The 22,709-nt window shown below is 42.8% G+C and overlaps 1 protein-coding gene across 6 annotated transcripts in view; it reads right to left on the bottom strand.

Moving 5' to 3' along the window:
* Nucleotides 1–22,709, bottom strand: part of SUSD4 (sushi domain containing 4) — a 145,880-nt gene that overhangs the window by 11,285 nt on the left and 111,886 nt on the right. The window contains exon 6 of one of the 6 annotated variants that reach the window (XM_054451810.2): nucleotides 200–2,960. The exons of the other annotated variants lie outside the window; for them this stretch is intronic. Within the exon in view, the coding sequence (XP_054307785.1) occupies nucleotides 2,875–2,960 (86 nt within the window). The 3' untranslated portion in view covers nucleotides 200–2,874. Of the gene's footprint in view, nucleotides 1–199; nucleotides 2,961–22,709 lie in introns of those variants that run through there. 6 annotated transcript variants of the gene reach the window in all.

The following is a 22,709-nucleotide window of genomic DNA, read 5'->3' as shown; positions in this document are numbered from 1 at the left end:
ATAAAAACGGGGAGCAGAATGGTGGTTACCAGGGCCGGGGAGGTGGAGGGAATCGGAAGATGTAGGTCAAAGGGTAAAAGGGTGCAGTTCCATAGGATGAAGTCCAGAGCTCTGATGTATAGTATCCAGACTCCAGTTAATAATACTGTATTATACACTGGAAATTCACTAAGAGAGTAGATTTCAGGAAATGGATTATGTTAACTTACTTGACTGTAATAATCATTTCACTGTAGATGTATCTCAAAACCACGTTGTACACCTTAAATATCTAACATTTTTATGAAAGAGAAAAAGAGGTACACAGAGCAGGAAGGCACTTCTCCTCAAAGGCTCTCTAAGCAAGCCCCTGAGGGCCACTGTAGGATTAGAAAATTACCAAAACTGTTTTCAAAGCACAGAAAACGTTATGAAAGAGCCCACATAAATGTATGCAAGTTTGTTATCAGCAGCATTTTTTTCTCACTGGGCCTGAAGGATGAACGACTGTTCAAATCATTGCATTCACCCTGAGGCAAATGGTCCCATGGTGTGCTCAAGAATTTCTGTACCATACAGATCAACCATTTAATCAATCATTTAATGAGCAAAGGCAGGCAGCACGGAGTGGCATATAGGGGCTTGGGCTGTGGAGTTACCCAAATTTGTGTTCAAACCTCAGCTCTACCACTGATGAGCTTCAGGGTGTTAGGCAGATTGTTTGACTTCTTGGGGTCTTAGCTTTCCCATCTGTCTAATGAGTGAAACAATTCCCAACTCCTCCAGTTGTTGAGAGGATTTGAAGATGTATGAAAACCGCATAACACAAAGGTCAGGGACACAGCAGGCACTTAATAAATAATAGCTATTAGTATCACTGGTGTCCAAACTTGCTGGGGTTCCCATGCTGCCCTTCCCGTACTGGGGCACTACCAGGCTCCTTATGCAATTAGGATACCTAGGATTGCACCAGGGAAGCCCCAAACATTCAGAGAATGTGAACACATCTCATCACCACATTTTCTCAGAGGCCAGATAAAAACCATCCATTGCAGAGGCTTTAACTCTGAGACTGTCATAATCGGCTGGTAATGGAGATGCATTTTCCCCTTAAGTAGAAACATATATCTTCACACCTTGTAGTGTTTGTAATGATTCCACCTGGCAGACCATTAGCTTTTCTGTAAAGGAAACCCCATGTGGTGTGGTGAGGGTAGAGGGTGGGAGCGTTTCTTTTAACTTGGAAGGAAACAACAACAAAAGTATTATTAATTATAAACTTAGGGAGGCTTATTTAAAAATTCCAATATAAAAATACCCATGGCTTAGGAGACTTCCACCTCTCACCCAACACAGCCTCTCACTATGGGGCTCGACTGAGTACTGCTACTGTCTCCTCTCTACACCTTCCTTAACAGACATACAGTTCCACACAGACAGACAGACAGACGGATGGACACACTCCCACACCCAGAGGCCTCAGACACATGGCAAACAGCCCCGTGAACAACGGCCACATGGTTGGCGTTTGAAATAACCTGTGTGTTCCTAGAAATTCCGGTGAGTAAAAGTGGACCGGGCTATGGCACTTTTTTCTGTTCTTATCTTAGAACTCCTTTAGGCTCAGCCTGTGACTCATATCAGTTGCTAGTTCTAAGGGAAACACACCCAGGGAAAACCTGTGGGTGGCATGAACAAAGATCCTTCTGCAACTCCATTTTTCTTAATGTTTCTTACTTTAGACATTATTAGCAACAGGGCTTTTGTGAGGCTTGGAGTCTGCACATTCAGTGGTTACAGGCAGAATCCAAGAAAGGCTCTGCTTACACTCAGCCAGAAACGGATGATTCCTGTCCCCGAGGCGTGAAGTCTCTGTTCCTTGTTTCATGAGAGGGTTACGGCTCTTTTCAGACTAGCTGGAAAATTCCTACCTACCCAAAAGACAGTAGAGTCCAGTTTTTACCATATTTAGTCTCTTATGGAACTTCCCAGAGGTGGGCTACATGTGGGGAGGCGGGACCAAAGGATGGGGTGCTGAGGCATGGGACCTGAAGTCTTCCCTGTGTTGGCCAAGAATGGCCTGAGCTGGGCTGGATGGGGCTGCTATAAGACTGCAATTTCCCCAAATAAGCCTTCCCTCATTGTCCAGCCTCCTTTCAATTTAGTGTCCTTTCCTCACCCTCCCTCTGGCTATTCCCTCCTATGCAGATTTAATTCCAACACAAACACCAGCCTCTTTGGGAAGCCTTCCCTGAGTGCACAGGCAGTGATCTTGGAGTTCCTGGGCACTTTGTGCATTTTACATGCCTAATACTTGTACAGATTCATAAACTCTTTGAGAGCAGGGGCCGTGTCTCTAGAGTTTTTCTAACTCCTGTAGCAGCCAGCATGATTCTTGATAAACATTTGCTATTTGAGTGAATGGAAATGTCAAAGTTTTCACAATAAACCAGAGGTGGTTCCTTGTCCGCTTCTCTCCTGTTGGCAATGAGCTGCAATATTCATGCTGTGTCTGGTCTCGTTTTTCAGTGGGGGAAAAAAGGTGAGACATGATAATAGTTTTATCATAGCCTCATGGCTTCACCCGACGGACACCACACACAAGGATTTGTGTCCATTTTAGGGATGTCTTAGTGAAGTGAAATAGAGCTTTGCCAGTCCCAACTCTGAGATACACACTAAAATAAAGAGGCCAACGTTTCTAACACCTTCAAAACAATGCCAGTTGGTTCTTCCCTTGATGCACTAACAGGTGTGCAGATCATGGTGAAATACGGTATAGGATAAAATGGAATGTTTAATTCAAACATCCTTTATTGCAGGAGAACAACATTTAGAACAGAGATGTGGTGGTGCTAGTTGAGGAACAGGTAGGTGCTGGGGTGGGAGAGGACTTTAACACAGGCAAAAATAAAGCACAGCAGCTGCCAACCTGATGTGTGGGAAATAAAGGACAGGGAAAAGATGTTCAGGTCTTCCTCCTGAAAAAAAGAAGTGTAAATATGAAAACATAAGAAGACTATTTCTCTTGATTGAAAAAAAAAAAAACCTAAAGCCCTTTTCTTTCTAAAAAAATAAAGACTTTATTTTTAAGAGCAGTTTTAGGTTCACAGCAATATTGAGCAGAAGGTACAGGAAGTTCCCGTATACTCCCTGCTCCCACGCATGCACAGCCTCCCCCATTATCCACATCCCCACCAGAGTGGTGCATTTGTTACTGCTGATGAACCTACATTGACATATCATTATCACTCAGAGTCCAGAGTTTACATTAGGGTTCACTCTTGGTGTTGTATATTCTATGGGTTTGGATAAATGTGTAGCGACTTGTATCCACCATTCAAGTATCATGCAGAGTAGTTTCACTGCTCCCCCAAATCCTCTGTGCTCTGCCTGTTCATTGCCCCACCCACCCACCAAACCCCCAGCAATCACTGATTGTTTTGCTGTCGTCATAGTTTTGTCTTTTCCAAAATGTCACATAGTTGGAATAGGACAGTATATAGCCCTTTGAGATTGGTATCTTTCATTTAGTAATATGCATTTAAAGTTTCTTCATGTCTTTTCATGGTTTGAAGGTTAATTTATTTTTAGTGCTAAATAAGATTCCATTTCTGGATGTACCATAGTTTATTTATCCATTCACCTACTGAAGGACATCTTGGTTGCTTCTAAGTTTTGGCAATTATGAATAAAGCTGCTATAACATTTGTGTGCAGGTTTTGGTGTGGACATAAGTTTTCAGTTTCTTTGAGTAAATACCAAGGAGAAGGATTGCTGGATCATGTAAGAGTATATTTAGTTTTGTAAGAAGCCATCAAACTGTCTTCCAAAGTGGTTATATCCCTTTGCATTCCTGCCAGCAACAAATGAGAGTTCCTGTTGCTGCACATCCTCTTCAGCATTTCGGTTTGTAAGTGTTCCAGATTTTGGTCATTTTAATAGGTAACTAGTGATCTCTCTTGTTTTAATTTGCATTTCCTGATGACATATGACTTGAAGCATCTTTTCATATGCTTGTTTGCCATCTGTATATCTTCGATGGTGTTAAGGTCTTTGGAACATTTTAAAATCAGGTTGTTTGTGTTCTTGTCGTAGACTTTTAATAGTTCTTTGAATATTCTGGATAATAGTCCTTTATCAGATGTGCCTTTTGCAAATATTTTCTACAAGTGTGTGGCTTGTCTTCTCATTCTGTTAACATTGTCTTTTGCAGAACAGAAGTTGTTAATTTTAATGAAGTCCAACTTATCAATTATTTCCTTCACGCATCATGCCACTGGTGTATCTAAAAAGACATCGCCATACACAGGTCATCTGGATTTTCTCCCATGTTATACTCTAAGAGTTTTACAGTTCTGCATTTTACATTTAGGTATATGATCTATTTTGAGTTAATTTTATGGAAGAGTGTAAGGTCTGTGTCTAGCTTTTTTTTTTTTTTTTTTTTTTTTGTATGTGGATGCCCAATAGTTCCAGCATTATTTGTTGAAAAGTCTTTGTTCCATTATATTGCCTTTGATCCTGTGCCAAATATCAGTTGACTATATTTATGTAAGTCTATTTCTGGGCTCTCTATTCTGTTCCATTGATCTGTTTGTCGATTATTTCACTAATACCATGCTGTCTTGATTACTGTAGCATTATGGTAAGTCTTGAGGTCAGGCAATGTCAGTCCTCCCACTTTGTTTCTCCTTCAATATTGTGTTGGCTATTCTCAGTTTTTTGCTTCCCCATATAAACTTTAGAATTAGTTTAATAATACCAAAAAATAACTTGCTGGAATTTTGATTAAGAGTACATTGAATCTATAGAGCAAGTTGTGAAGAATGAACATCTGGATAATATTGAGTCTTCCTATCCATGAATATGGACTATCTCTCCATTTATTTAGTTCTTTGATTTCTTTCATAAGAGTTTTGTAGATTTCCTCATATGGATCTTGTACATATTTTGTTAGATTTGTGTCTGAGCATTCCATTTTAGGGGCAGCTAATGTAAATGGTATTGTGGTATTAATTTCAAATTCCACTTGTTCATTGCTAGTATATAGGAATGTGATTGATCTTTGTATACTAACCTTGTATCCTGCAACCTTGCTATAATTGCTTATTAGTTCTAGGAGAGTTTTTTGGTCAATTATTTTGGATTTCTTATATAGATGATCATGTCACCTGTGAAGAAGATAGTTTTACTTCTTTCTTTTCAATCTGTATATCTTGTATTTCCTTTCCTTGCTTTATTGCATTAACTAGAACTTCCAGTATGATGTTGAAAAGGAGTGCTGAGAGACAACAGCCTTGCCTTGTTCCTGATCTTACAGGAAAGCTTCTAGTTTCTCTTCATTAAGCATGATGTTAGCTGTAGGTTTTTTGCAGATATTCTTTATGCAGTTGAGGATGTTGCCCTTTATTTCTAGTTTACTGAGAGTTTTTTTTAAATCATAAATTGGTGTGGGATTTTGTCAAATGCCTTTTCTGCATCTATTGAAATGATTTTTCTTTTTTAGTCAGTTGTTGTGATGAATTGCATTAATTGATTTTTAAATGCTGAACCAGTCTTGCATATCTGGGATAAATTCCACTTGGTCATGGTGTATAATTTTTTAATACTTTATTGGATTGGATTTGCTAGTATTTTGTTGAGGATTTTTGCATCTATGTTCATGAAAGATATTGATCTGTAGTTTTCTTTTCTTGTAATGTCTTTGTCTGGTTTTGGTATTAGAGTAATGCTGGCCTCACAGAATGAGTCAGGAAGTATTCCTTCTGCTTCTATCCTCCAGAAGAGATTACAGAGAATTGGTATAATGTCTTCCTTATATGTTTGATAGAATTCACCAGCAAATACATCTGGGCCTAGTGCTTTCTGTTTGGGAAAGTTATTAATTATGGATTCAACTTTTAAAATAGATATAGGCCTATTCAGATTGTCTATTTCTTCTTGTGTGAGTTTTGGCAGATTGTGTCTTTCAAGGACTTGCCCCATTTCATCTAGGTTATCAAATATGTGAGCATACAGTTGTTCACAGCATTCCTTTATTATCCTCCTAATGTCCATGGGATCTGTAGTGATGTCCACTCTTTCATTTCTGATATTAGTAATTTATGTTCTTTCTCTTTTTGCTTAGTTAGCCTGGTTAGAGGTTTATTGATTTTATTAATCTTTTCAAATAACCAGCTTTTGGTTTTGTTGATTCTCTCTATTGAGTTCCTGTTTTCAACTTCATTGATTCCTGCTCTAATTCTTATTTCTTTTCTTCTGCTTACTTTGTATCTAATTTGCTCTTCTTTTACTAGTTTCCTAAGTTGAAAAGTTAGATTATTGATTTTAGATCTTTCTTCTTTCCTAACATATGCACTCAATGCCAGAAATCTTCATCTAGGCACTGCTTTCACTGCATCCCACAAATGTTGATAAGTTGTGTTTTCATTTCATTTAGTTAAAAATATTTTTAAAATTTTTCCTGAGATTTCTTCTTTGACTCATGTTATTTAGAAGTACATTGTTTGCATTTTGAGATTTTCCTATTATCTTTCTGGTGTTGATTTCTGTTTAATTCTACTGTGGTCTACAAGCAGACATTGTATTATTTCCATTCTTTTAAATTTGTTAAGGTGTGTTTTATGCTCAGAATGTGGACTATTTTGGTGAGTGTTCCACATGGACTTAGAAGAATGTGTTTTCTGCTATTGTTAAATGAAGTAGTCTATGTATGTCAATTATTGTTTGATGATTGATGATGTTGAAATCAATTATGTCCTCACTGATTTTCTGCCTGCTGGATATGTCCATTTCCAATAAAGGTGTGTTAATCTCTATCTATAATAGTGGATTTATCTATTTCTCCCTCCAGTTCTATCAGGTTTGCCTCATGTAGTTTGATGCTCTGTTAAATGCATACACATTAAGGATTGTTAGGTATTCTTGGGGAATTGACCCCTTTGTTTCTATGTAATGCTCTTCTTTATCATTGACAACTTTCCTTGCTGTAAAGTCTGTTCTGTCTGGAATAAATACACAGTAGTTACTCTTCCTTTCTTTTCATTACTGTTAGCAGGGTACATTTTTTCCATATACTTTCTTTTATTTTATATTAATTTGTCTTCACATTTAAAATGGGTTTCTTGTAAAAAACAGATAGTTGGATCATTTTTAAAAATCTACTCTGACCATCTCTGTCTTTTAATTGGTGCATTTAGACCATTGACATTCAAAGTGGTTATTGATATAGTTGAGTTATCTACCATATGTGTTATCGTTTTTTGTTTGGTGCCTTTGTTCTTTGTTGCTATTGTTATCTTCCACTTTTTCTTCCACTTCCAGCATTTCTTTTTGGTTTTAATTGAGCATTTTATCTGATTACATTTTCTCTCCTGTCTTAGCATATCAACTATATTTCTTTTTTAACTTTTTTTAGTGGTTGCTTTAGAGTTTGCAATTAACATTTACAATGAATCCAAGTCCACTTTCAAATACCACAATGCCACTTCACAGGTAGTATGAGTACCTTATAATTACAAAATGATCCTAAGTGTTCCTCTTTTTCATCCTTTGTACCATTGCTGTCATTCATCTCACTTATACAGCATAAGCATGTGTGTGTGTGTGTGTGTGTGTATGTAATATACCTAAGTATATGTAATCAAGTACATTACTATTGTTTTGATATTATTATTTTGAATAAAGTGTTATCCACTAGATCAAAAATAAGAAAATTCAAAGTTTCAATTTTACCTTCACTCATTCCTTCTTCAGTGTTCTTCCTTTCTTTATGTAGACCCAACTTTCTGACCTATATTACTTTCTTTAAAGAACTTCTTTTAACATTTATTGCAAGGCCTACTGGCAACAAACTTTCTACATTTTTGTTTGCCTAAGAAAATCTTCCTTTCTCCTTTGCTTCTGAATGTTAATTTTTGCGGGGTATAGAATTCTAAGTTGGTGGGTTTTTTTCTCTCAACACTTTAAATGTTTCATTCCTCTCTTTTCTTGCTTGCATGGTTTCTGAGAAGTCAGATATAATTCTTGTCTTTGTTCCTCTGTAAGTAGGGTGTTTTTCCTTTGGCTTCTTTCAGAATTTTTTATTTTTGATTTTTCTGTAGTTTGAAAAGGATATTTCTGGTTGCAGTTGTTTTAGTTTTTTTGTTTTCTGTTTGTTTTGCATGTATCCTGTCTGGTTTTCCGAGCTTCCTGGATCTGTGGTTTGGTGTCTGACATCAATTTGAGGAAATTCTCAGTCATTATTGTTTCATCTATTTCTTCCTTTTCTTTCTCTCTTTCTGGTATCCCCATTACACATATGTTTCACCTTTTGTAGTTGTCCCACAGTCCTTGGATATTCTGTTCTTTTTTTTTTTCAGTCTTTGTTCTCTTCGCTTTTCTGTTTGGGAGGATTCTACTAACATATCCTCAAGCTCAGAGATTCTTTACTCAGCCATGTCCAGTCTACTAATAAGCCCATCAAAGGCATTCTTTGTTTCCATTACAGTGTTTTTGATATCTAGCATTTCTTTTTGGCTCTTTCTTAGGATTTCCATCTGTTTACATTGCCCATTTTTTGTACATGCTGAATATTTCCTCCATTAGAGCCCTTAGCATATTAATCATAGTTGTTTTAAATCCACCGTTTGCAAATCCCAACATTCCTATCATGTCTGCTTCTGATGCTTTCTCTGTATCTTCAAATTGTGTTTTTTGCCTTTTAAATCTCTAGTAGTTTCTTCTTGATAACTGGACAAGGTGTACCAGGTAAAGGGAACTGCTGTAAGGAGGCTTTTGGTACTGTGGTGATGCCACGCAGAGGAAGCAGAAGCACTCTGTAGTCCTAAGAGTGGGTCTTAGTCTTTCAGTGAGCCTGAGCCTCTGCACTGTGAGCTTCACAAGTGCTTCTCAGTTTTGTTTTGTTTCCCTTCACTCCCTTAGGTGGTACAGGATGGCTAGAGGGGGCAGGAGTTGGGTACTTCCCTTCCTCCAACTCAGTTAGGCTCTGATAATACCCCAGCAGTTTTGGCTGTGGTTAGCAAGTTTTTCCGGGGGACAGACTATGTTAAGAACAGACTGCTCCAGCATAATTCAAAATGGCTCATTCTCCTCCCCCTGCCAGAAGCACAAGGGGATTTTTACGTGAGAAAAATGTTTACTGTGAGAACCTGGTAGAGCTTCCGGAGGTAAAACTCACAAAAGTATGGGGGCCCCCCCATGACTGGGTCCCCCTAGAACTTTTACCTCTACAGTTGGCCACACTGAGGCTGCGGCAATTCATCAATTACAGTCAGGTTCTCTTACACCTTCCCCAACCCCTGTCTTGTTTCCCTTGGTGGTTTCCACCTGTGAATCTCTGCTTAGGTAAGCCGTGACTCTCTGTACTTTTCTGTCTCTCCATATTGAGGCAGCAGTTTGCCCTGTGACCTTACTTCTCTTATGGATCCCTGAAGAGTTCTTGATTTTTCAGTCTGTTCAGTTTTTTACTCATTGTTAGGACAGATTGGTGACTTCCGAACTCCTTACACGCAGAACCAGAAACTGAAAGTCCCCCCAAAGGCTTTTCAAGGGGTTACTGAAGTTTTTAGACCAGTGATGGTTGTGGACAAGCAGTCCTCTCCGGACGGGGCCTCAGCCAATCTCTGACTTAGGAGCTAAGTGCTTGCCTGGCTGCTCTGTGTCTGAGCAGCAATTGAGAAGTGACTGCCATCCACTATCAAAGAAAGGAGTGTTCCTTAGTCTTCTTGGGGAAGACAATCCTACCACCTCCCCTTTACAGTGGCCTGGGAAGCTAGTAATAATTAGAGTATGTATGTATGTATGTATGAGACAGGGTCTTGCTCTGTCACCCAGGCTGGAATGCAGTGGCATGATCACAGCTCACTGCAGCCTCAACCTCCTGGGCTCAAGTGATCCTCTGACCTCAGCCTCCCAAGTAGCTGGGATTATAAGCACACATCATTATGCCCAGCTAATTTTTGTATTTTTTTGTAGAGATAGGGTTTCACCATGATGCTCAGGCTGGTCTTGAACTCCTAGGCTCAAGAGATCCATCCACCTTGGCCTCCCAAAGTGCTGGGATTACAGGCATGAGCCACTGAACCCAGCCAAAATTAGACTTCTTTCTTAATATTATGCAGCATCTCAATGAACCCAGAAGAAGTAAGCATAAGGGTTTTTGCCTGCAGAGCCTCTCCGGTGTTGTGGCATTCGGGCCAGGCACTCATTTCTTGAGTGGGACAGTCTGGTGTCTGGCATGCTGTGGGGGTTTAACAACACCTCTGCCTGTCCAAGAAATAAGAGCAGCATCTCCAAGCCATTGGAACAACCCCAACTCCTCCACTGCCCCACCCTTGCCATGCTCCCAATGTCTCTGGAATCACCCATTGGAATTTCTACTTGTCCCTCACTTTCATCCCTGGCCCAGGCCCATCCCTGTCCACGTGGCAGGATGCCTGGTAGTGACTGGGAGGCAGATGAGTCAGGGTTTGAAGCCCAGCTCTGCCACTCATTGGCTGAATAACCACAGGCATGTTAGTTACCCCCCTTACTCAGTTTCCCCATCTTTCCGATGAAGAAAATAATACCCACTCACTAGAGCTGTTGTGAGGGCTGCATGAGCTAAGGGCCTGAGCCAGTGGCTTGCTAAGGGAGGCTCACATCAGGTACCAATATTGGTTTGTTTTCTGGGATGGGGACCCATAACTCTGGACCTGCCACAGGGTGAAGCCACTGGAAAGTGTGGGGAAAAGAAAGCATCTGCCAGTTGTCTGAGTCCCCAAATTCCTCACGTCCCACTTTTAGCCTAGGCAAAAGTGTCTGAACCTGCTGCTTCTCTGTCTCATTAGAGATGCAACCGAAGGCAGATCCTCTCCTTGTCCCATGGTGTGGTCCAATTAAGCGTGTGAGCTGGAAAAGTGTCCCTGGCCAGATGCTCCCCATGATGGGCAGCCTGGTGACAGTGGCCACAGGGAGCCCTGCAACAGGCTCCTCCCTGGAGCACACCAGCCAGCTCTGTGGCCATTCCCACATGGAGACGCCACAGGACCTTCTCAGGGAGACAGAAGCTGTCTCGCTCCAGGAAGGCCTGCGATGCACATCTGCCCCGCGGGTTTAAGGAAGTAGGGCTGGGCTGCCCACCTTGCCCTGGATGACCCTGGCTGGCATCTTCTGGGAGGTGAACTACACCATCCTTTGGAGAGATGGAGCTTCCTGGGGACACAGTCACCCAGCCTCCCTGCGCACTGGCAGGGGACTCAGAGCCACCTTCTCCCACTGAAGTCACCCTTCTATCTGTCCAGCTCTGATTTTTTTTCTGCAGGTGACTCCCTGCCCCTTTGGGTGGGTGCTGTTCACAGCACTGAGGGTGGCTGGCTCAGAGGGCCCCCAGGGCCAGGCAGCAAAGGCCACCTTGTGATTTGGGGGTGTCAGCCGCAGAAGCCCATGCTGTCTCCACTACCAGCATGTGGCTGGAGCATTTTCATTTGCTTACAGGCAAATAAATCTCAAACCACTTCCCTCCTGTCTTTAGGTACATCCAGGCCCCCATCGGCACTGTCTGAGCTCAGGGAAGGGCAACTAATCCTATTGCCCAAAGCACAATGAAGCTAGAAAGCAAGTCTGATGCACTAAGTAGAAGGAAAGAAAGAATTCCTCCATTGTCTCTTCCTGCTTTGCGTTATCAGCACTATGGCACCTCCTCCAGCATAGATAAGGGAGACTATTATGTTTAGACAATTTGCATTTTGGACTTTCTGAAATAAGAGCCTCTTTCTTCTCTTATCTAAGTATAGTAATTATGTTCTTTCACTCATTTTAGAATTCACTTATTTAACAAATATTTTTTGGACAACCACTGATACTACCTTGGTCCCATCCTCAGATGATAAATAAGCAAACGCACAGATATTTACATGGCTGGATAGGCCTTCTCCTCTATCTGCTGAGAAAAACATTAATAGCACAATCTCACACACACAGGAGTTGGGATGGAGCTCTCGGGCACCACATCTCCCACCAGGGTTTGGAAGGCACCTGGACCAAAAGGAGGTAGATGTTCTTTTATGCACAGTAAGATCCAAAGTGTATGCTGGTACTAGCAGGGGATTAGATAACCAGGAGTCAGAAGGTTTAAAAAACTAAAGGCCAGCCCACCTTGCTTCCTCTGCAATGGAGATGGGCCAGAGAGAACAACTGCCATGTGCACCCCATGTGGGAGAAACTGAGGAGTCTCCAGATACAAGAGGAGGCTAGGAAAAGGGCCTGGATCTAGGCAAGGTGAGAGGTGAGACTTCAAGGGGCCAGTGCAGCTGGGGAGCAACGGAAAAGACAAAATAAACAGGAAGAAGGAGAGTCTGTGGGTGGAACAGTCTCTATCAAGAGAGGGCAGGTCATGTGGGGATGTCTCATGGTCTTGATCCCTCAATGTAGATAATGCAGGGACCCTGCTGAGTCTCCAACCCCACCCTGATGCTACAGATTGGATTCTACCACTGAGAACTGGTGACTAAAATCTGCTTGAGTCTTGGTGAAGGCTTGGGTGTTGTTTTCTGATAGAGGGTGGTAGGGAGCTGCTCTGTCCCCACAATCATAGGCAGGTGCCCAAAGTACCTTCAACAGGGAATATGGGTGGTCAGAGAGGTGGAAGAAATTACTCATCGGCTAAGCAACAGACTGATTTCAAGATAAGAAACTGCTCACGTTACATCTAATCACAAATTCTCTGTGCCACCCTGGAGACCAATAGGAGGTACAGAAGAGAGACTAACAGCACTGGGTGTGTGTGCAAGAATCTGCTTTAGATGAGCTGTGCAGGAAAGCCCCCTAAATAGATGACTTTTAAACTGAAATCTACAACAGCCCTATTCACAGTGGGGTCTATAGACCACTGGTGCACCCTACTGGTACACCAACTGTTGGCTACAAATCCATGACAAATAAATAGAGAAATCAATTTGACCTTGTCACAACATCCATGTGTTTTCAATTTCTATTTTGATAGATATTTTCAATATCTAAATTGCATTTAAATAATGCAATTTGACTACAGTTGAATCTGATAGTTAAAAATGGGACTTGTATTATGTGTTTGTCTTTTTATTTTATCTAGTATCTGTTTTTATTGTGTATTATTGGTCTGCAATGTATTAGAAAACAGTAACCAAACCACTGGTCCCTTCACTACAGAGAGATGAGAGGCCCTAATCCGATCACAAATACATACAGGAATGCACGATGCATAAAGACTAGGAAGGACTCGGTCCAGGAAGTGCTGGAGGAGGATGCGCCTGACAGAGGGGATGGCACATGTGAAGGTGGGCTGGAGGCACTGAAGAGAGGCCGATGGTGGCTGAGTGTGCAGGAGACAGAGGGCTGCAAAGCACGAGGGAGGGGAGGCAGGCGGGACAGTGTGTGTGCAGCTGCATGGAACCACGGCAAGCAGTTGGGATTTTATCATAGTGTGAAGCGACACTGCAAAGAGCGGGAACTGGCGCATTTCTTAAAAGCCAGCTGGGTGGAGAACAGGCTGTTAGAGAGCAGGGATAGACATGGCAGGACTGCCAGGAAGCAGCTACCATGCCTGGAGAGGTGATGGTGGCCCGGACCAGGACAGTGGCAGCCAATGTGGTGGGAAGAAGAGTGACTTGAATGTTCTTCCTCTGTTTCTACAATAGGGCTTGGTGATTAGGGGGCTAGGAGAAAAAGAAGGATAACTCCCAGATTTCTGACCTGACTCGATTGTGGTACTACTGACTATGCTAGGTTTTTGTTGGGTTTGTTTCATGGCAAGGGAGTGGTACAGAGCTTGGTTTTGCACTGGTCGGGTTTGAGCTTCCAGTGGGAAAGTCATCCAGGTCAGCTAGGCAGCCAGAGAAAGAGTCTGGGATAAATGCAGAACTCAGGAATCATGAGCATAGAAATAATCTTTACAGTCACGGGACTGCATGCACTCACATAAGGGGAGAGGGCAGACAGAAAAGGGAATGGGACCCAGTCCAAACGCTGAGACACCCTACAGGGATGAAAGAGATGGCAGAGGAGACTAGGGCGCATCACAGAAGCCACGAGGGGAGACTGTCCCAAGGAAGAGGGAGCAGCTGAGCATCCTCACAAGCTGAGAAGGATGGAAAAAGAAGAGTGGCCATTGGGTTTGGCCATATGGGAGTCAGTAGAGACCCTAAGAAAAGCAGCTTCGATACAGTGGCAGAGGGGAAGCCATTCTGCAGTGAGTTGGGGAGTAAAAGGGGATGGAAACCTCAGGTGACTCTTTAGAGAAGTTTGCTGCAGGGAAGCAGTAAAGCAGAGGCCGGAGGGCCCAGGGAGAGCCCCGCCCCCACCCCAGAGCTCTTGATCTTGTTAAGACGTTGGCGGGAGTGGTTCAACACAGGGTACAAGGTTGGTAATCCAGGCAGGAGGGCAGTCATTCAGGAGGAGAAAGATGTGATCTTCCACATGAGTGGAAGGAGGGGCTGGCCTCTGACAGGCATAGGAGGGGCTGGAGGGAAGCATGAGTGCTGGACACAGGCCTCAGCAGATCAGTGGCCAGGGTGGTGGAGATGTGAGTAAGCTGCCCTCTGAAGGCTCCCCTTTTCCGAATGAAGTGTGAGGCAAGGCCACCACTCAGAGGTGGGAGGGAGGCTGAGTTGAGAACTATGTATCACTTACCACAGTCCTTACCCATTTATATGTTTCACTACATGCAAAATAATAAAATGAGGCTTAAAACCAGTGTGTGCCTTGCAACTATCCATACAAATAACTCCAGGGCAGGGGGCGGGGGAGGCAGAAGAATGTAGACTATTTTAACTTACTAAATGAATATTTAGAATGTACAATGAATGAATACTAATGTAGTATTATAGAATATTTTAACCACTAAATCCTTCTGAGCCACTGAGCCCAGGTGCTTTGACTGAGTATTTTCATTCTTACTTCTTCCAAAGGTCCATACAGCCCCCCAGGTGTTCTTCATGTAGGAAAGACTTGCCCCTTTAGTCTGTGCATTCACATCTACCCTACACAGCTCGCGGGAGAGGCTGCTGGCTGCTCACCATAACCCATGTTCCACGAGCACCCAGCTGGTCCACGTTGCCCACTGTCCCTTGTTTCTCTAAGTTCTAGCCAATGGAATATGAAGAGAAATGATAACTACTACTTTCAGGCTTGATCCATGAAGCGCTCCCATGCTTCTCTGGCTGCCTAAAATGGAAATGATCTCCTAGGGGACCTCAGAAGCCCACCCTGAAGCCAGCAGAGCTTCCACTGGCCCCTGAATGACTGGGTGGAGAAGAGGCACGGGCGGATCAATATTCACTCAATGCCACTAGGTGAAAATAAACTTCTATTTTGTTTGAGCCATCATCCCTTTTTGGTATCCTTCTTACAGCAGCGGTCTACCATATACAGTTGGTATAAGGAAGAAATAACAGACGTGAATCTGCTTTGTGAAACAGCAAAACATACACGCTCCAGATGTTTGTTGCTATTACTGCCACACTCACCTCTTTCTGCCATGTTAGTGCTGCATTTGAAGAATGTAATAATGAGTTAAGCCACTGGTTCCTCAACCCTGGCTGCACAGAATCACCTGGGGAGCTTTGCCTGACTGGTCTGGAGTGGGTCCTGGGCTTGGATAGGTCTTAAAGCACCTGGGTGATTCTAACGGGTAGACAAAGTTGAGAAGCACCGTCCCCACAGTTGCAATGGTCAGAGGACGCCCTCCATCCCCTACGTGCTGAGGATGGATGGTTTACAACATTCAGTGGAGCCAGTATGCGAATTAAATTGTCATGGTATCTGGTCTGGGTCTTCACCTTTCACCGGACTCTTGCTATATGAATTGCAGTCCATGGGCTGTCCATTTTGGGATCAGCTAAGTGCTTATTAGAAATTGGTACTTCTAGCAACACCTACTGAATCAGAAACTTTATTTCACCAAGATTCCCAGGTGATTCACATGCACAGTGCAGTTTGGGAAGTGAAGTGCTGTTCCAGATCATGAGGAAACTCTGTAACTGAGCTCAGTAGTAAAGCTGACTCTTAATGCTACAGTCTCAAGTCTCAAGTTGGCCTTGAAAAGCATGGGGAAATGGCAGGAAAGCCAGCGATCCTGTATACTGAGTGCAAAGGCATCGTATCAAGACAGCCCAGCATGTTGTCTATGTGGCTCTGAGAGGGAACAGGAGGACAGGGACTCTGCTCCCATATTGTACAGAACCACCCAACCTGTGCCTGCAGGAGTTCTGCTGAATCCTAATCATCAAAATTGCCACTGCGCCAGCCATCCCCAGTCCGATCTAAATTTGGGTAATGATTCCAGGAAGTTGCACGGAACCTTCCGTACCAAAGTCCTGGCCGTCTCTAAGACTATGTCTGAAACTTTGCTTTTAGCTCAGGGAAAATCAATAAACATTATACAGCACATTACATTTTCCACTTGTGTTTTGTTGTAACAACACAGAAGGCCAATACATGTGTCTACTGAAGGAAGCCAATGATGATGAGGCTGTGGGGCTTTGCTTGTTTGCGAGCAGGATGGAGCATGGTGTTCATGGTGTTTACCTGCTCAGAGATGTGCTGACAGATCAAATTTAAGATCAATAGTACCCAGCAGCGCTGAGGGAGGGGCTCTCACCTGCTTTCCATCTCTGAGTCACTACATTAGGATGTCCCTGAAGGAATACAAAATGCATGTGATGACAACTGTGAAACTTCAGTGAAAAAAAAAATGGCTTCACATAAGAAATCTGAAGTGTGCCTGGTTTTGAAGCCACAAGGAAGCCACAGAGGAGCACACAGGTGAGGGAGCAGGTGCAAACCCGTGATTTCCTCTGACAGCAACAGGGAATGGCTGGTGCTGAAATCAAAAGCTGACATGTGTTTCTGTGTTCTGATGAGGTTGCTTGCTTTCTTTGCATTGATGGGAGCCACAGTGGCTACACTGAGGTCAGTCTTCACCACCACAAGGTGAAAATAAATCACAAGACATCCGTGGCGTCAGAGTGTTTTGACGTCTGTGAACCTTTTCCAATACATGATCCCCCTACAGTCAGGACTCCTAATTGGGGCATCTGAATTTTTTGTAAGGGAAGGAAATCAGGGGCACAAGATTAAAATGGAGTGTGTGTCCCACCATGTAACCCAGGAAGCCCACAGGTAAGGGAGCATTTAGAGTGGATCATTTCTGACCCTCTCTGCAATCAGCAAACCCTTCTATTATCAGAGATGACACTGAAGTTAAATGTTGCTAGTGTCTCCACATACTGTACGGACCAAAGTGCCACACAGACACACATACATTCATGTATCCAATTTTCTGAGCCTCCAGTTTTCCTCCCATAAATTTTTAGGAAAATCCTTAGTGCCTTCTCATTCTTGTCTATTAGCAAGTCCTAATAGATGAGGAAATACATAATTGAGTAGTGAGTTAAGAAGAGGAGGAAGCAATTGGTCATGCTTTGTTCCTAGCTGTGCTTGAGTGTATGTGTGTATGCACTTATGGGTTCTATATTATAGTTAGTTCTATAATGTTTATATTATCCATAGAAAATAAACAGCCACAGTTTCCACTAGCAAAGGTAATTCTAAAGTTTACATGATATAATTTTATCAGTATTTCTTAGTGTTCTGCAAAAAACAAAAAACACATGTTATTCTGTGAAATGCACTATGCTTTTCTGACATCTGAACAAATTTAAGAAACACTGGCTTACAAGACATGGACAGTGAAAAGAGAGGAAGAAAGGGAAAAGTCAGCTAGGAGAACAGAAAAGGAGAAAGTGTGAGGGTGAGAATGTGAGAAAGGACAGGCTAAGAAGACATAAGAAAATCAGTGGATTAATGAGAGACTCTAGAGGGGCAGCTTTGCACTGCCTCTAGTGCAAAGGTGCAAGAGTGCAAAGGTGCACTTTCCTGGGTTCAAATCCTGGCTCAAACACTTAGTGGCCATGACCTGGGGCATTTTACTTTCTCATCTTATTTTCATTTTCATTCATTTTATTTTCATGTTCTTTCTGAGCTTTGGTTTCCATCATCTGTCAACAGAAATAGTAATACCTACATTGCAGGAAATTTATAAGAATTAGAAATAATATCCGTAAATCAGCAAGCACAAAGTGCCTGGCACAAAAGTAAATGCTCAATAAAAAGAGACAGTGACTATTACTAGCTACATTACGGGCCAGTGAGATGAAATGCGAGCAGTAATGACATTTCACAAGAACATACTATGAGGCAACATATGCACATTATTTCACTCAACCCTAACAACAGTTTTGCAGAGCAGGTGTTGCTATTGCCTCATTTGCAAAGATAAGGGAATTGAGGCTGAGAAAGGTGAAGTTATTTGCCCAAGGTCATCTAGCAAACTAACAGCGAGCTGGGACTGGACCTTATGTGCTGCTGACTCCAAAACTGCCATATCTTACTGAGTCATGCCATGGGGTTTTAAGTGAGCACAGGAGAAAGGGAGCATAGTGCCTCCCAAGAGCCAAGCGGAAGAGCAATGATTTCATTATCTGCTAAGACATGTATTACGCACAATGGGGTTAGAGTTCGGAAACGCCTTGAGGCCTCCAGAGCTAGAGGAAAAGAGAGCTGGAGGAACCCTGACAGATACAGGGAAGCCTCTGTTTGGCTCAGCTGGCATAAGCAGGGTGCGGTGTACTGGGCTAGAGGCGAGGTTAGCTCAGGAAAGGGCTGTGGGCAGGCCAAAGGATGCTGGCCAACTGGGGTTTGGGAAGATTCAAAGACAGCCCTTTAAACCTGGGAGCAAGAGCTAGAGGGAAGATGGAAGGGAGTTAGCTTCTTCCAAAGCTAAGGCAGGGAGAGTATGTGCAGTGGATCGAATTGGGTACCCCCCAGATTCTTATGTTGAAATCCTGGTACCTGTGAATGTGGGCTTATTTGGAAATAGGGTAACTGCAGATGTAATTAAATTAAATTGAGGTCATATTATAGTAGGGTGGGCCCGTAATCCAATATGACTGTTATGTTAGTCTGTTAATTGTGTTGCTATAATAGAATATCCAAGACTGGGTAATTTATAAAGAAAAAAGGTGTAATTGGCTCATGGTTCTGCAGGCTGTACCAGCACGGCTCCATCATCTGCTTCTGGCACAGGCTTCAGGAAGGTTATAATCATGGCAGAAGGCAAAGAAGAACAGGCATGTCACATGGCAAGAGTGGGTTCCAGACATGGGAGGAAATGCCACATGATTTTAAACAACCAGATTTCATGTGAACTCAGAGCAAGAACTCACTCATCACCAAGAGGACGGCACTAAGCCCTTCATGAGGGATCCACCCCCATGATCCAATCACCTCTCACCAGGCCACACACCTCCAACACCGGGAATCAAATTTCAACATGAGATTTGGAGGAAACAACATCCAAAACATATCAACTTGTGTCCTTATAAGAAGAAGAGGCAACAAAGGACATGAACTCTTCATTTTTTTATGGCTGCATAGTATTCCATGGTGTATATGTGCCACATTTTCTTAATCCAGTCTGTCATTGTTGGACATTTGGGTTGGTTCCAAGTCTTTGCTATTGTGAGTAGTGCCACATAAACATACATGTGCATGTGTCTTTATAGCAGTATGATTTATATTCCTTTGGGTATATACCCAGTAATGGGATGGCTGGGTCAAATGGTATTTCTAGTTCTAGGTCCCTGAGGAATTGCCACACTGTCTTCCACAATAGTTGAACTAGTTTACAGTCCCACCAACAGTGTAAAAGTGTTCCTATTTCTCCACATCCTCTCCAGCACCTGTTATTTCCTGACTTTTTAATGATCACCATTCTAACTCAGCAAACTATTGCAAGGACAAAAAAACGAACACTGCATGTTCTCACTCATAGGTGGGAATTGAACAATGAGAACACTTGGACACAGGAAGGGGAACATCACACACCGGGGCCTATTGTGGGGTGGGGGGAGGGGGGAGGGATAGCATTGGGAGATATACCTAATGTAAACAACGAGTTAATGGGTGCAGCACACCAGCATGGCACATGTATACATATGTAACAAACCCGCACGTTGTGCACATTTACCCTAGAACTTAAAGTATAATTAAAATATATATATATATATATATATATATAAAAGAAGAAGAGGCGAGACACACAGAGGGAAGACGGCCATGTGAAGACACAGACATCAAGGGAGAACTCCATGTGATGACCGAGGCAGAGGCTGGAGTGAAGCGGCGACAAGCCATCGAATGCCAAGGAATGAGGCAGCAGCTGAAACCAGGTTGGGGATCCTTATGCTCCAGGGACAGTAGAGTCCCCCACAGCTAACTCCAAGGGCCACAGAGTCTTTAAAAATGTCAAGCAGAATGGTAGGCAAAGGTCCCATTCGCATGCTGCTTTAGCCATGGTTGGCTATAGAATTCTTGGCTTCCCAGCTTCCTACAAATTAACTTTTCTTCCCAATTCAAAATAATTTCCATCAGAATAATAAACTTACAGTATGAAAATACAGACTGATGTAGGCACAGGTGTTTACTTGTGATAGCTTGAACTAAGGACTAGTTTTAAAATATGAATTTCCATATAATTAGCTTTTTTTTTTTAAACTCCAGTCATGCTTCCCCTTCTTAAGGCCTGGACCAATGAAATCCCTTCCTAGAAATGGAGAAGACGGGGTTGGAAAATGCATTAGGTGCCGGGTGCAGAGGCTCATGTCTGTAATTCCAGCACTTTGGGAGGCCAAGGCCTGAGGTCAGGAATTTGAGACCAGCCTGGCCAACACGGTAAAAAACCCCATCTCTATTAAAAATGCAAAATTAGCCAGGTATGGCAGTGCAGCCTGTAGTACCGGCTAGTTGGGAGGCTGAGACAGGAGAATCGCTTGAACCTGAGAGGCGGAGGTTGCAGTGAGCCGAGATCGCACAATTGCACTCCAGCCTGGGTGAGACAGTGAGGCTCCGTTTCCAAAAAAAAAAAAAAAAAAAAAGAAAAAGAAAATGCATTAGGTTCTCATCCATCAAAGAACAAACCGGCCAGAATGTAAACAAAGTCCTGGACTTTTCTTCAGAAGCCACAAGAAAAAAGATGTGCCATGGGATGACAGCACTGTCCTCTCTGCACACTCTAACTTTAGAGGAATGTGGGCACAGTTCGGAGTCAGGCATTATCTTTTTACAGAACCCAAGCCAAAAACAACAAAAACTTGCTTCAGTACAAAAAAAAAAGAAAATGATCGTGAACATAGGCATGATGGTTACCATTTCTATGAAAAAAATGAATGACATGAGACAAAATGATAGGAATAGAAAGGTATGACTATTTTACTCACGCATCACTCCAAATGTCTAATTAATTTGGGAGAAAAGGCAGGGAATTACGGCAATGGTTTATGAAGGAAAGTGGAGATGGAGGTGGGAACTGGGGTGGGAAGGAAGAAAGGAACAACAGAGAGGAATGACCCCAAACACCCTGCTGAATATTGCCGAGTGACTCCCAGCCTGAAAAAGTCCCCTGAAATGACTGAAGGGATTTATTACTTTCTGTGTTCCACCTGATTGCAAGAGGTTTTATTACTATGAAATACAAGTCATCTTACTTCCCAGAGAGGAAAGAAAGAAATAAATCCTGCCTGGAGCAGGGATGGAGAAGATACTCTAGAGTTTAAGGACAAACACTGAGAATCTCCCATTTGTACCGGTCATCTATTTTCTGAGCATAATGAAGTCCCGCTCGTGGCACAAGCTAGAGGCTCAGACCCCTGGTCACAGCTTTGCTGTTGCTTAGCTCTGCACTTCCTTCAGTAACCTGACATTTAAGCATCACAAAATAAAGACCTCAGCTTGCATGTCTGTGGATTTGCAAAAATAGGAGGGGACTACAGGGCAAAGCAGGATTATATTTTGGTGAGAACTGTGAACCCAGTGAAAGAAAGCGACATGTTCCCCACCCCCTGCTCCAAACAGGGAAGCCTTCCAGGCTCATGCAGGCCCCAGGACGGGCGACCTGCCCAGGTGAGAACCATGGATGGGGGCTTGGGTGGAGTTGGGCTTGAGCCTGGTAAGATCCCATCTCTGAATGGTGGGGAGAGGGGATTATCTGAGTCCTCCCTTGGGTGTTCTCTTCATTTCTTGATTTGGCGGGAGAAGTAGTTCAAACCAATGAAACTTTCAGCTTTCTTTCCCCTTTGGTGGGAGAAGAATCACCTCTCTTCTTCCTTTGACCTCAGTCTAGATCTCTGCACTTACACGGGATTAAAAAAAAAAGAGAGAGAGGTAATTACAGGAGTCCAGGAGAGACAGAGGGTTAACGGTTGTGTTTCTACCAAGGCTAAAAGGAAGGCAAGATGCTGAGACAGGAGCCTGCCAAGGGGCTTAAGCTAGTGAACAGCAGATTCAGAGAGAGAGGATGAGGACCATCTATCATGTTGGGAATCAGAAAACGCAAGAGAAAAAGAGCCTAAAAAGTAATAGCAGGAATGTGAGAACTTGGATCTACTTGAAAAAAAGGAACAAGGTCTCTTGGTTTTCTTAAGACAGAAAGATCAGTGTTTCTGGATTTGATATAGGAAAAGAAAAAAAAGAGAATAATGAAGCTTCTTGATGCCATGGCATAATCTATCTTGAGTATGAGAGAGATGTGTGACCAAGAAGAGGAGGAAGCTACAGTGGCAATTACTTATTGTAAAAGAAGAAGAGAAAATTAAGCACAGTGATCCTTGAGAATGCTGTATGGCATGCAAGCAGCTATTTTCTGGTAATCACTC

The sequence above is a fragment of the Pongo pygmaeus genome, chromosome 1 (genome assembly GCF_028885625.2).
Source record: "Pongo pygmaeus isolate AG05252 chromosome 1, NHGRI_mPonPyg2-v2.0_pri, whole genome shotgun sequence".
NCBI lineage: Eukaryota > Metazoa > Chordata > Mammalia > Primates > Hominidae > Pongo > Pongo pygmaeus.
Note: the sequence above shows the minus strand (reverse complement) of the source record. Positions and strands in the feature narration are given on the sequence as shown.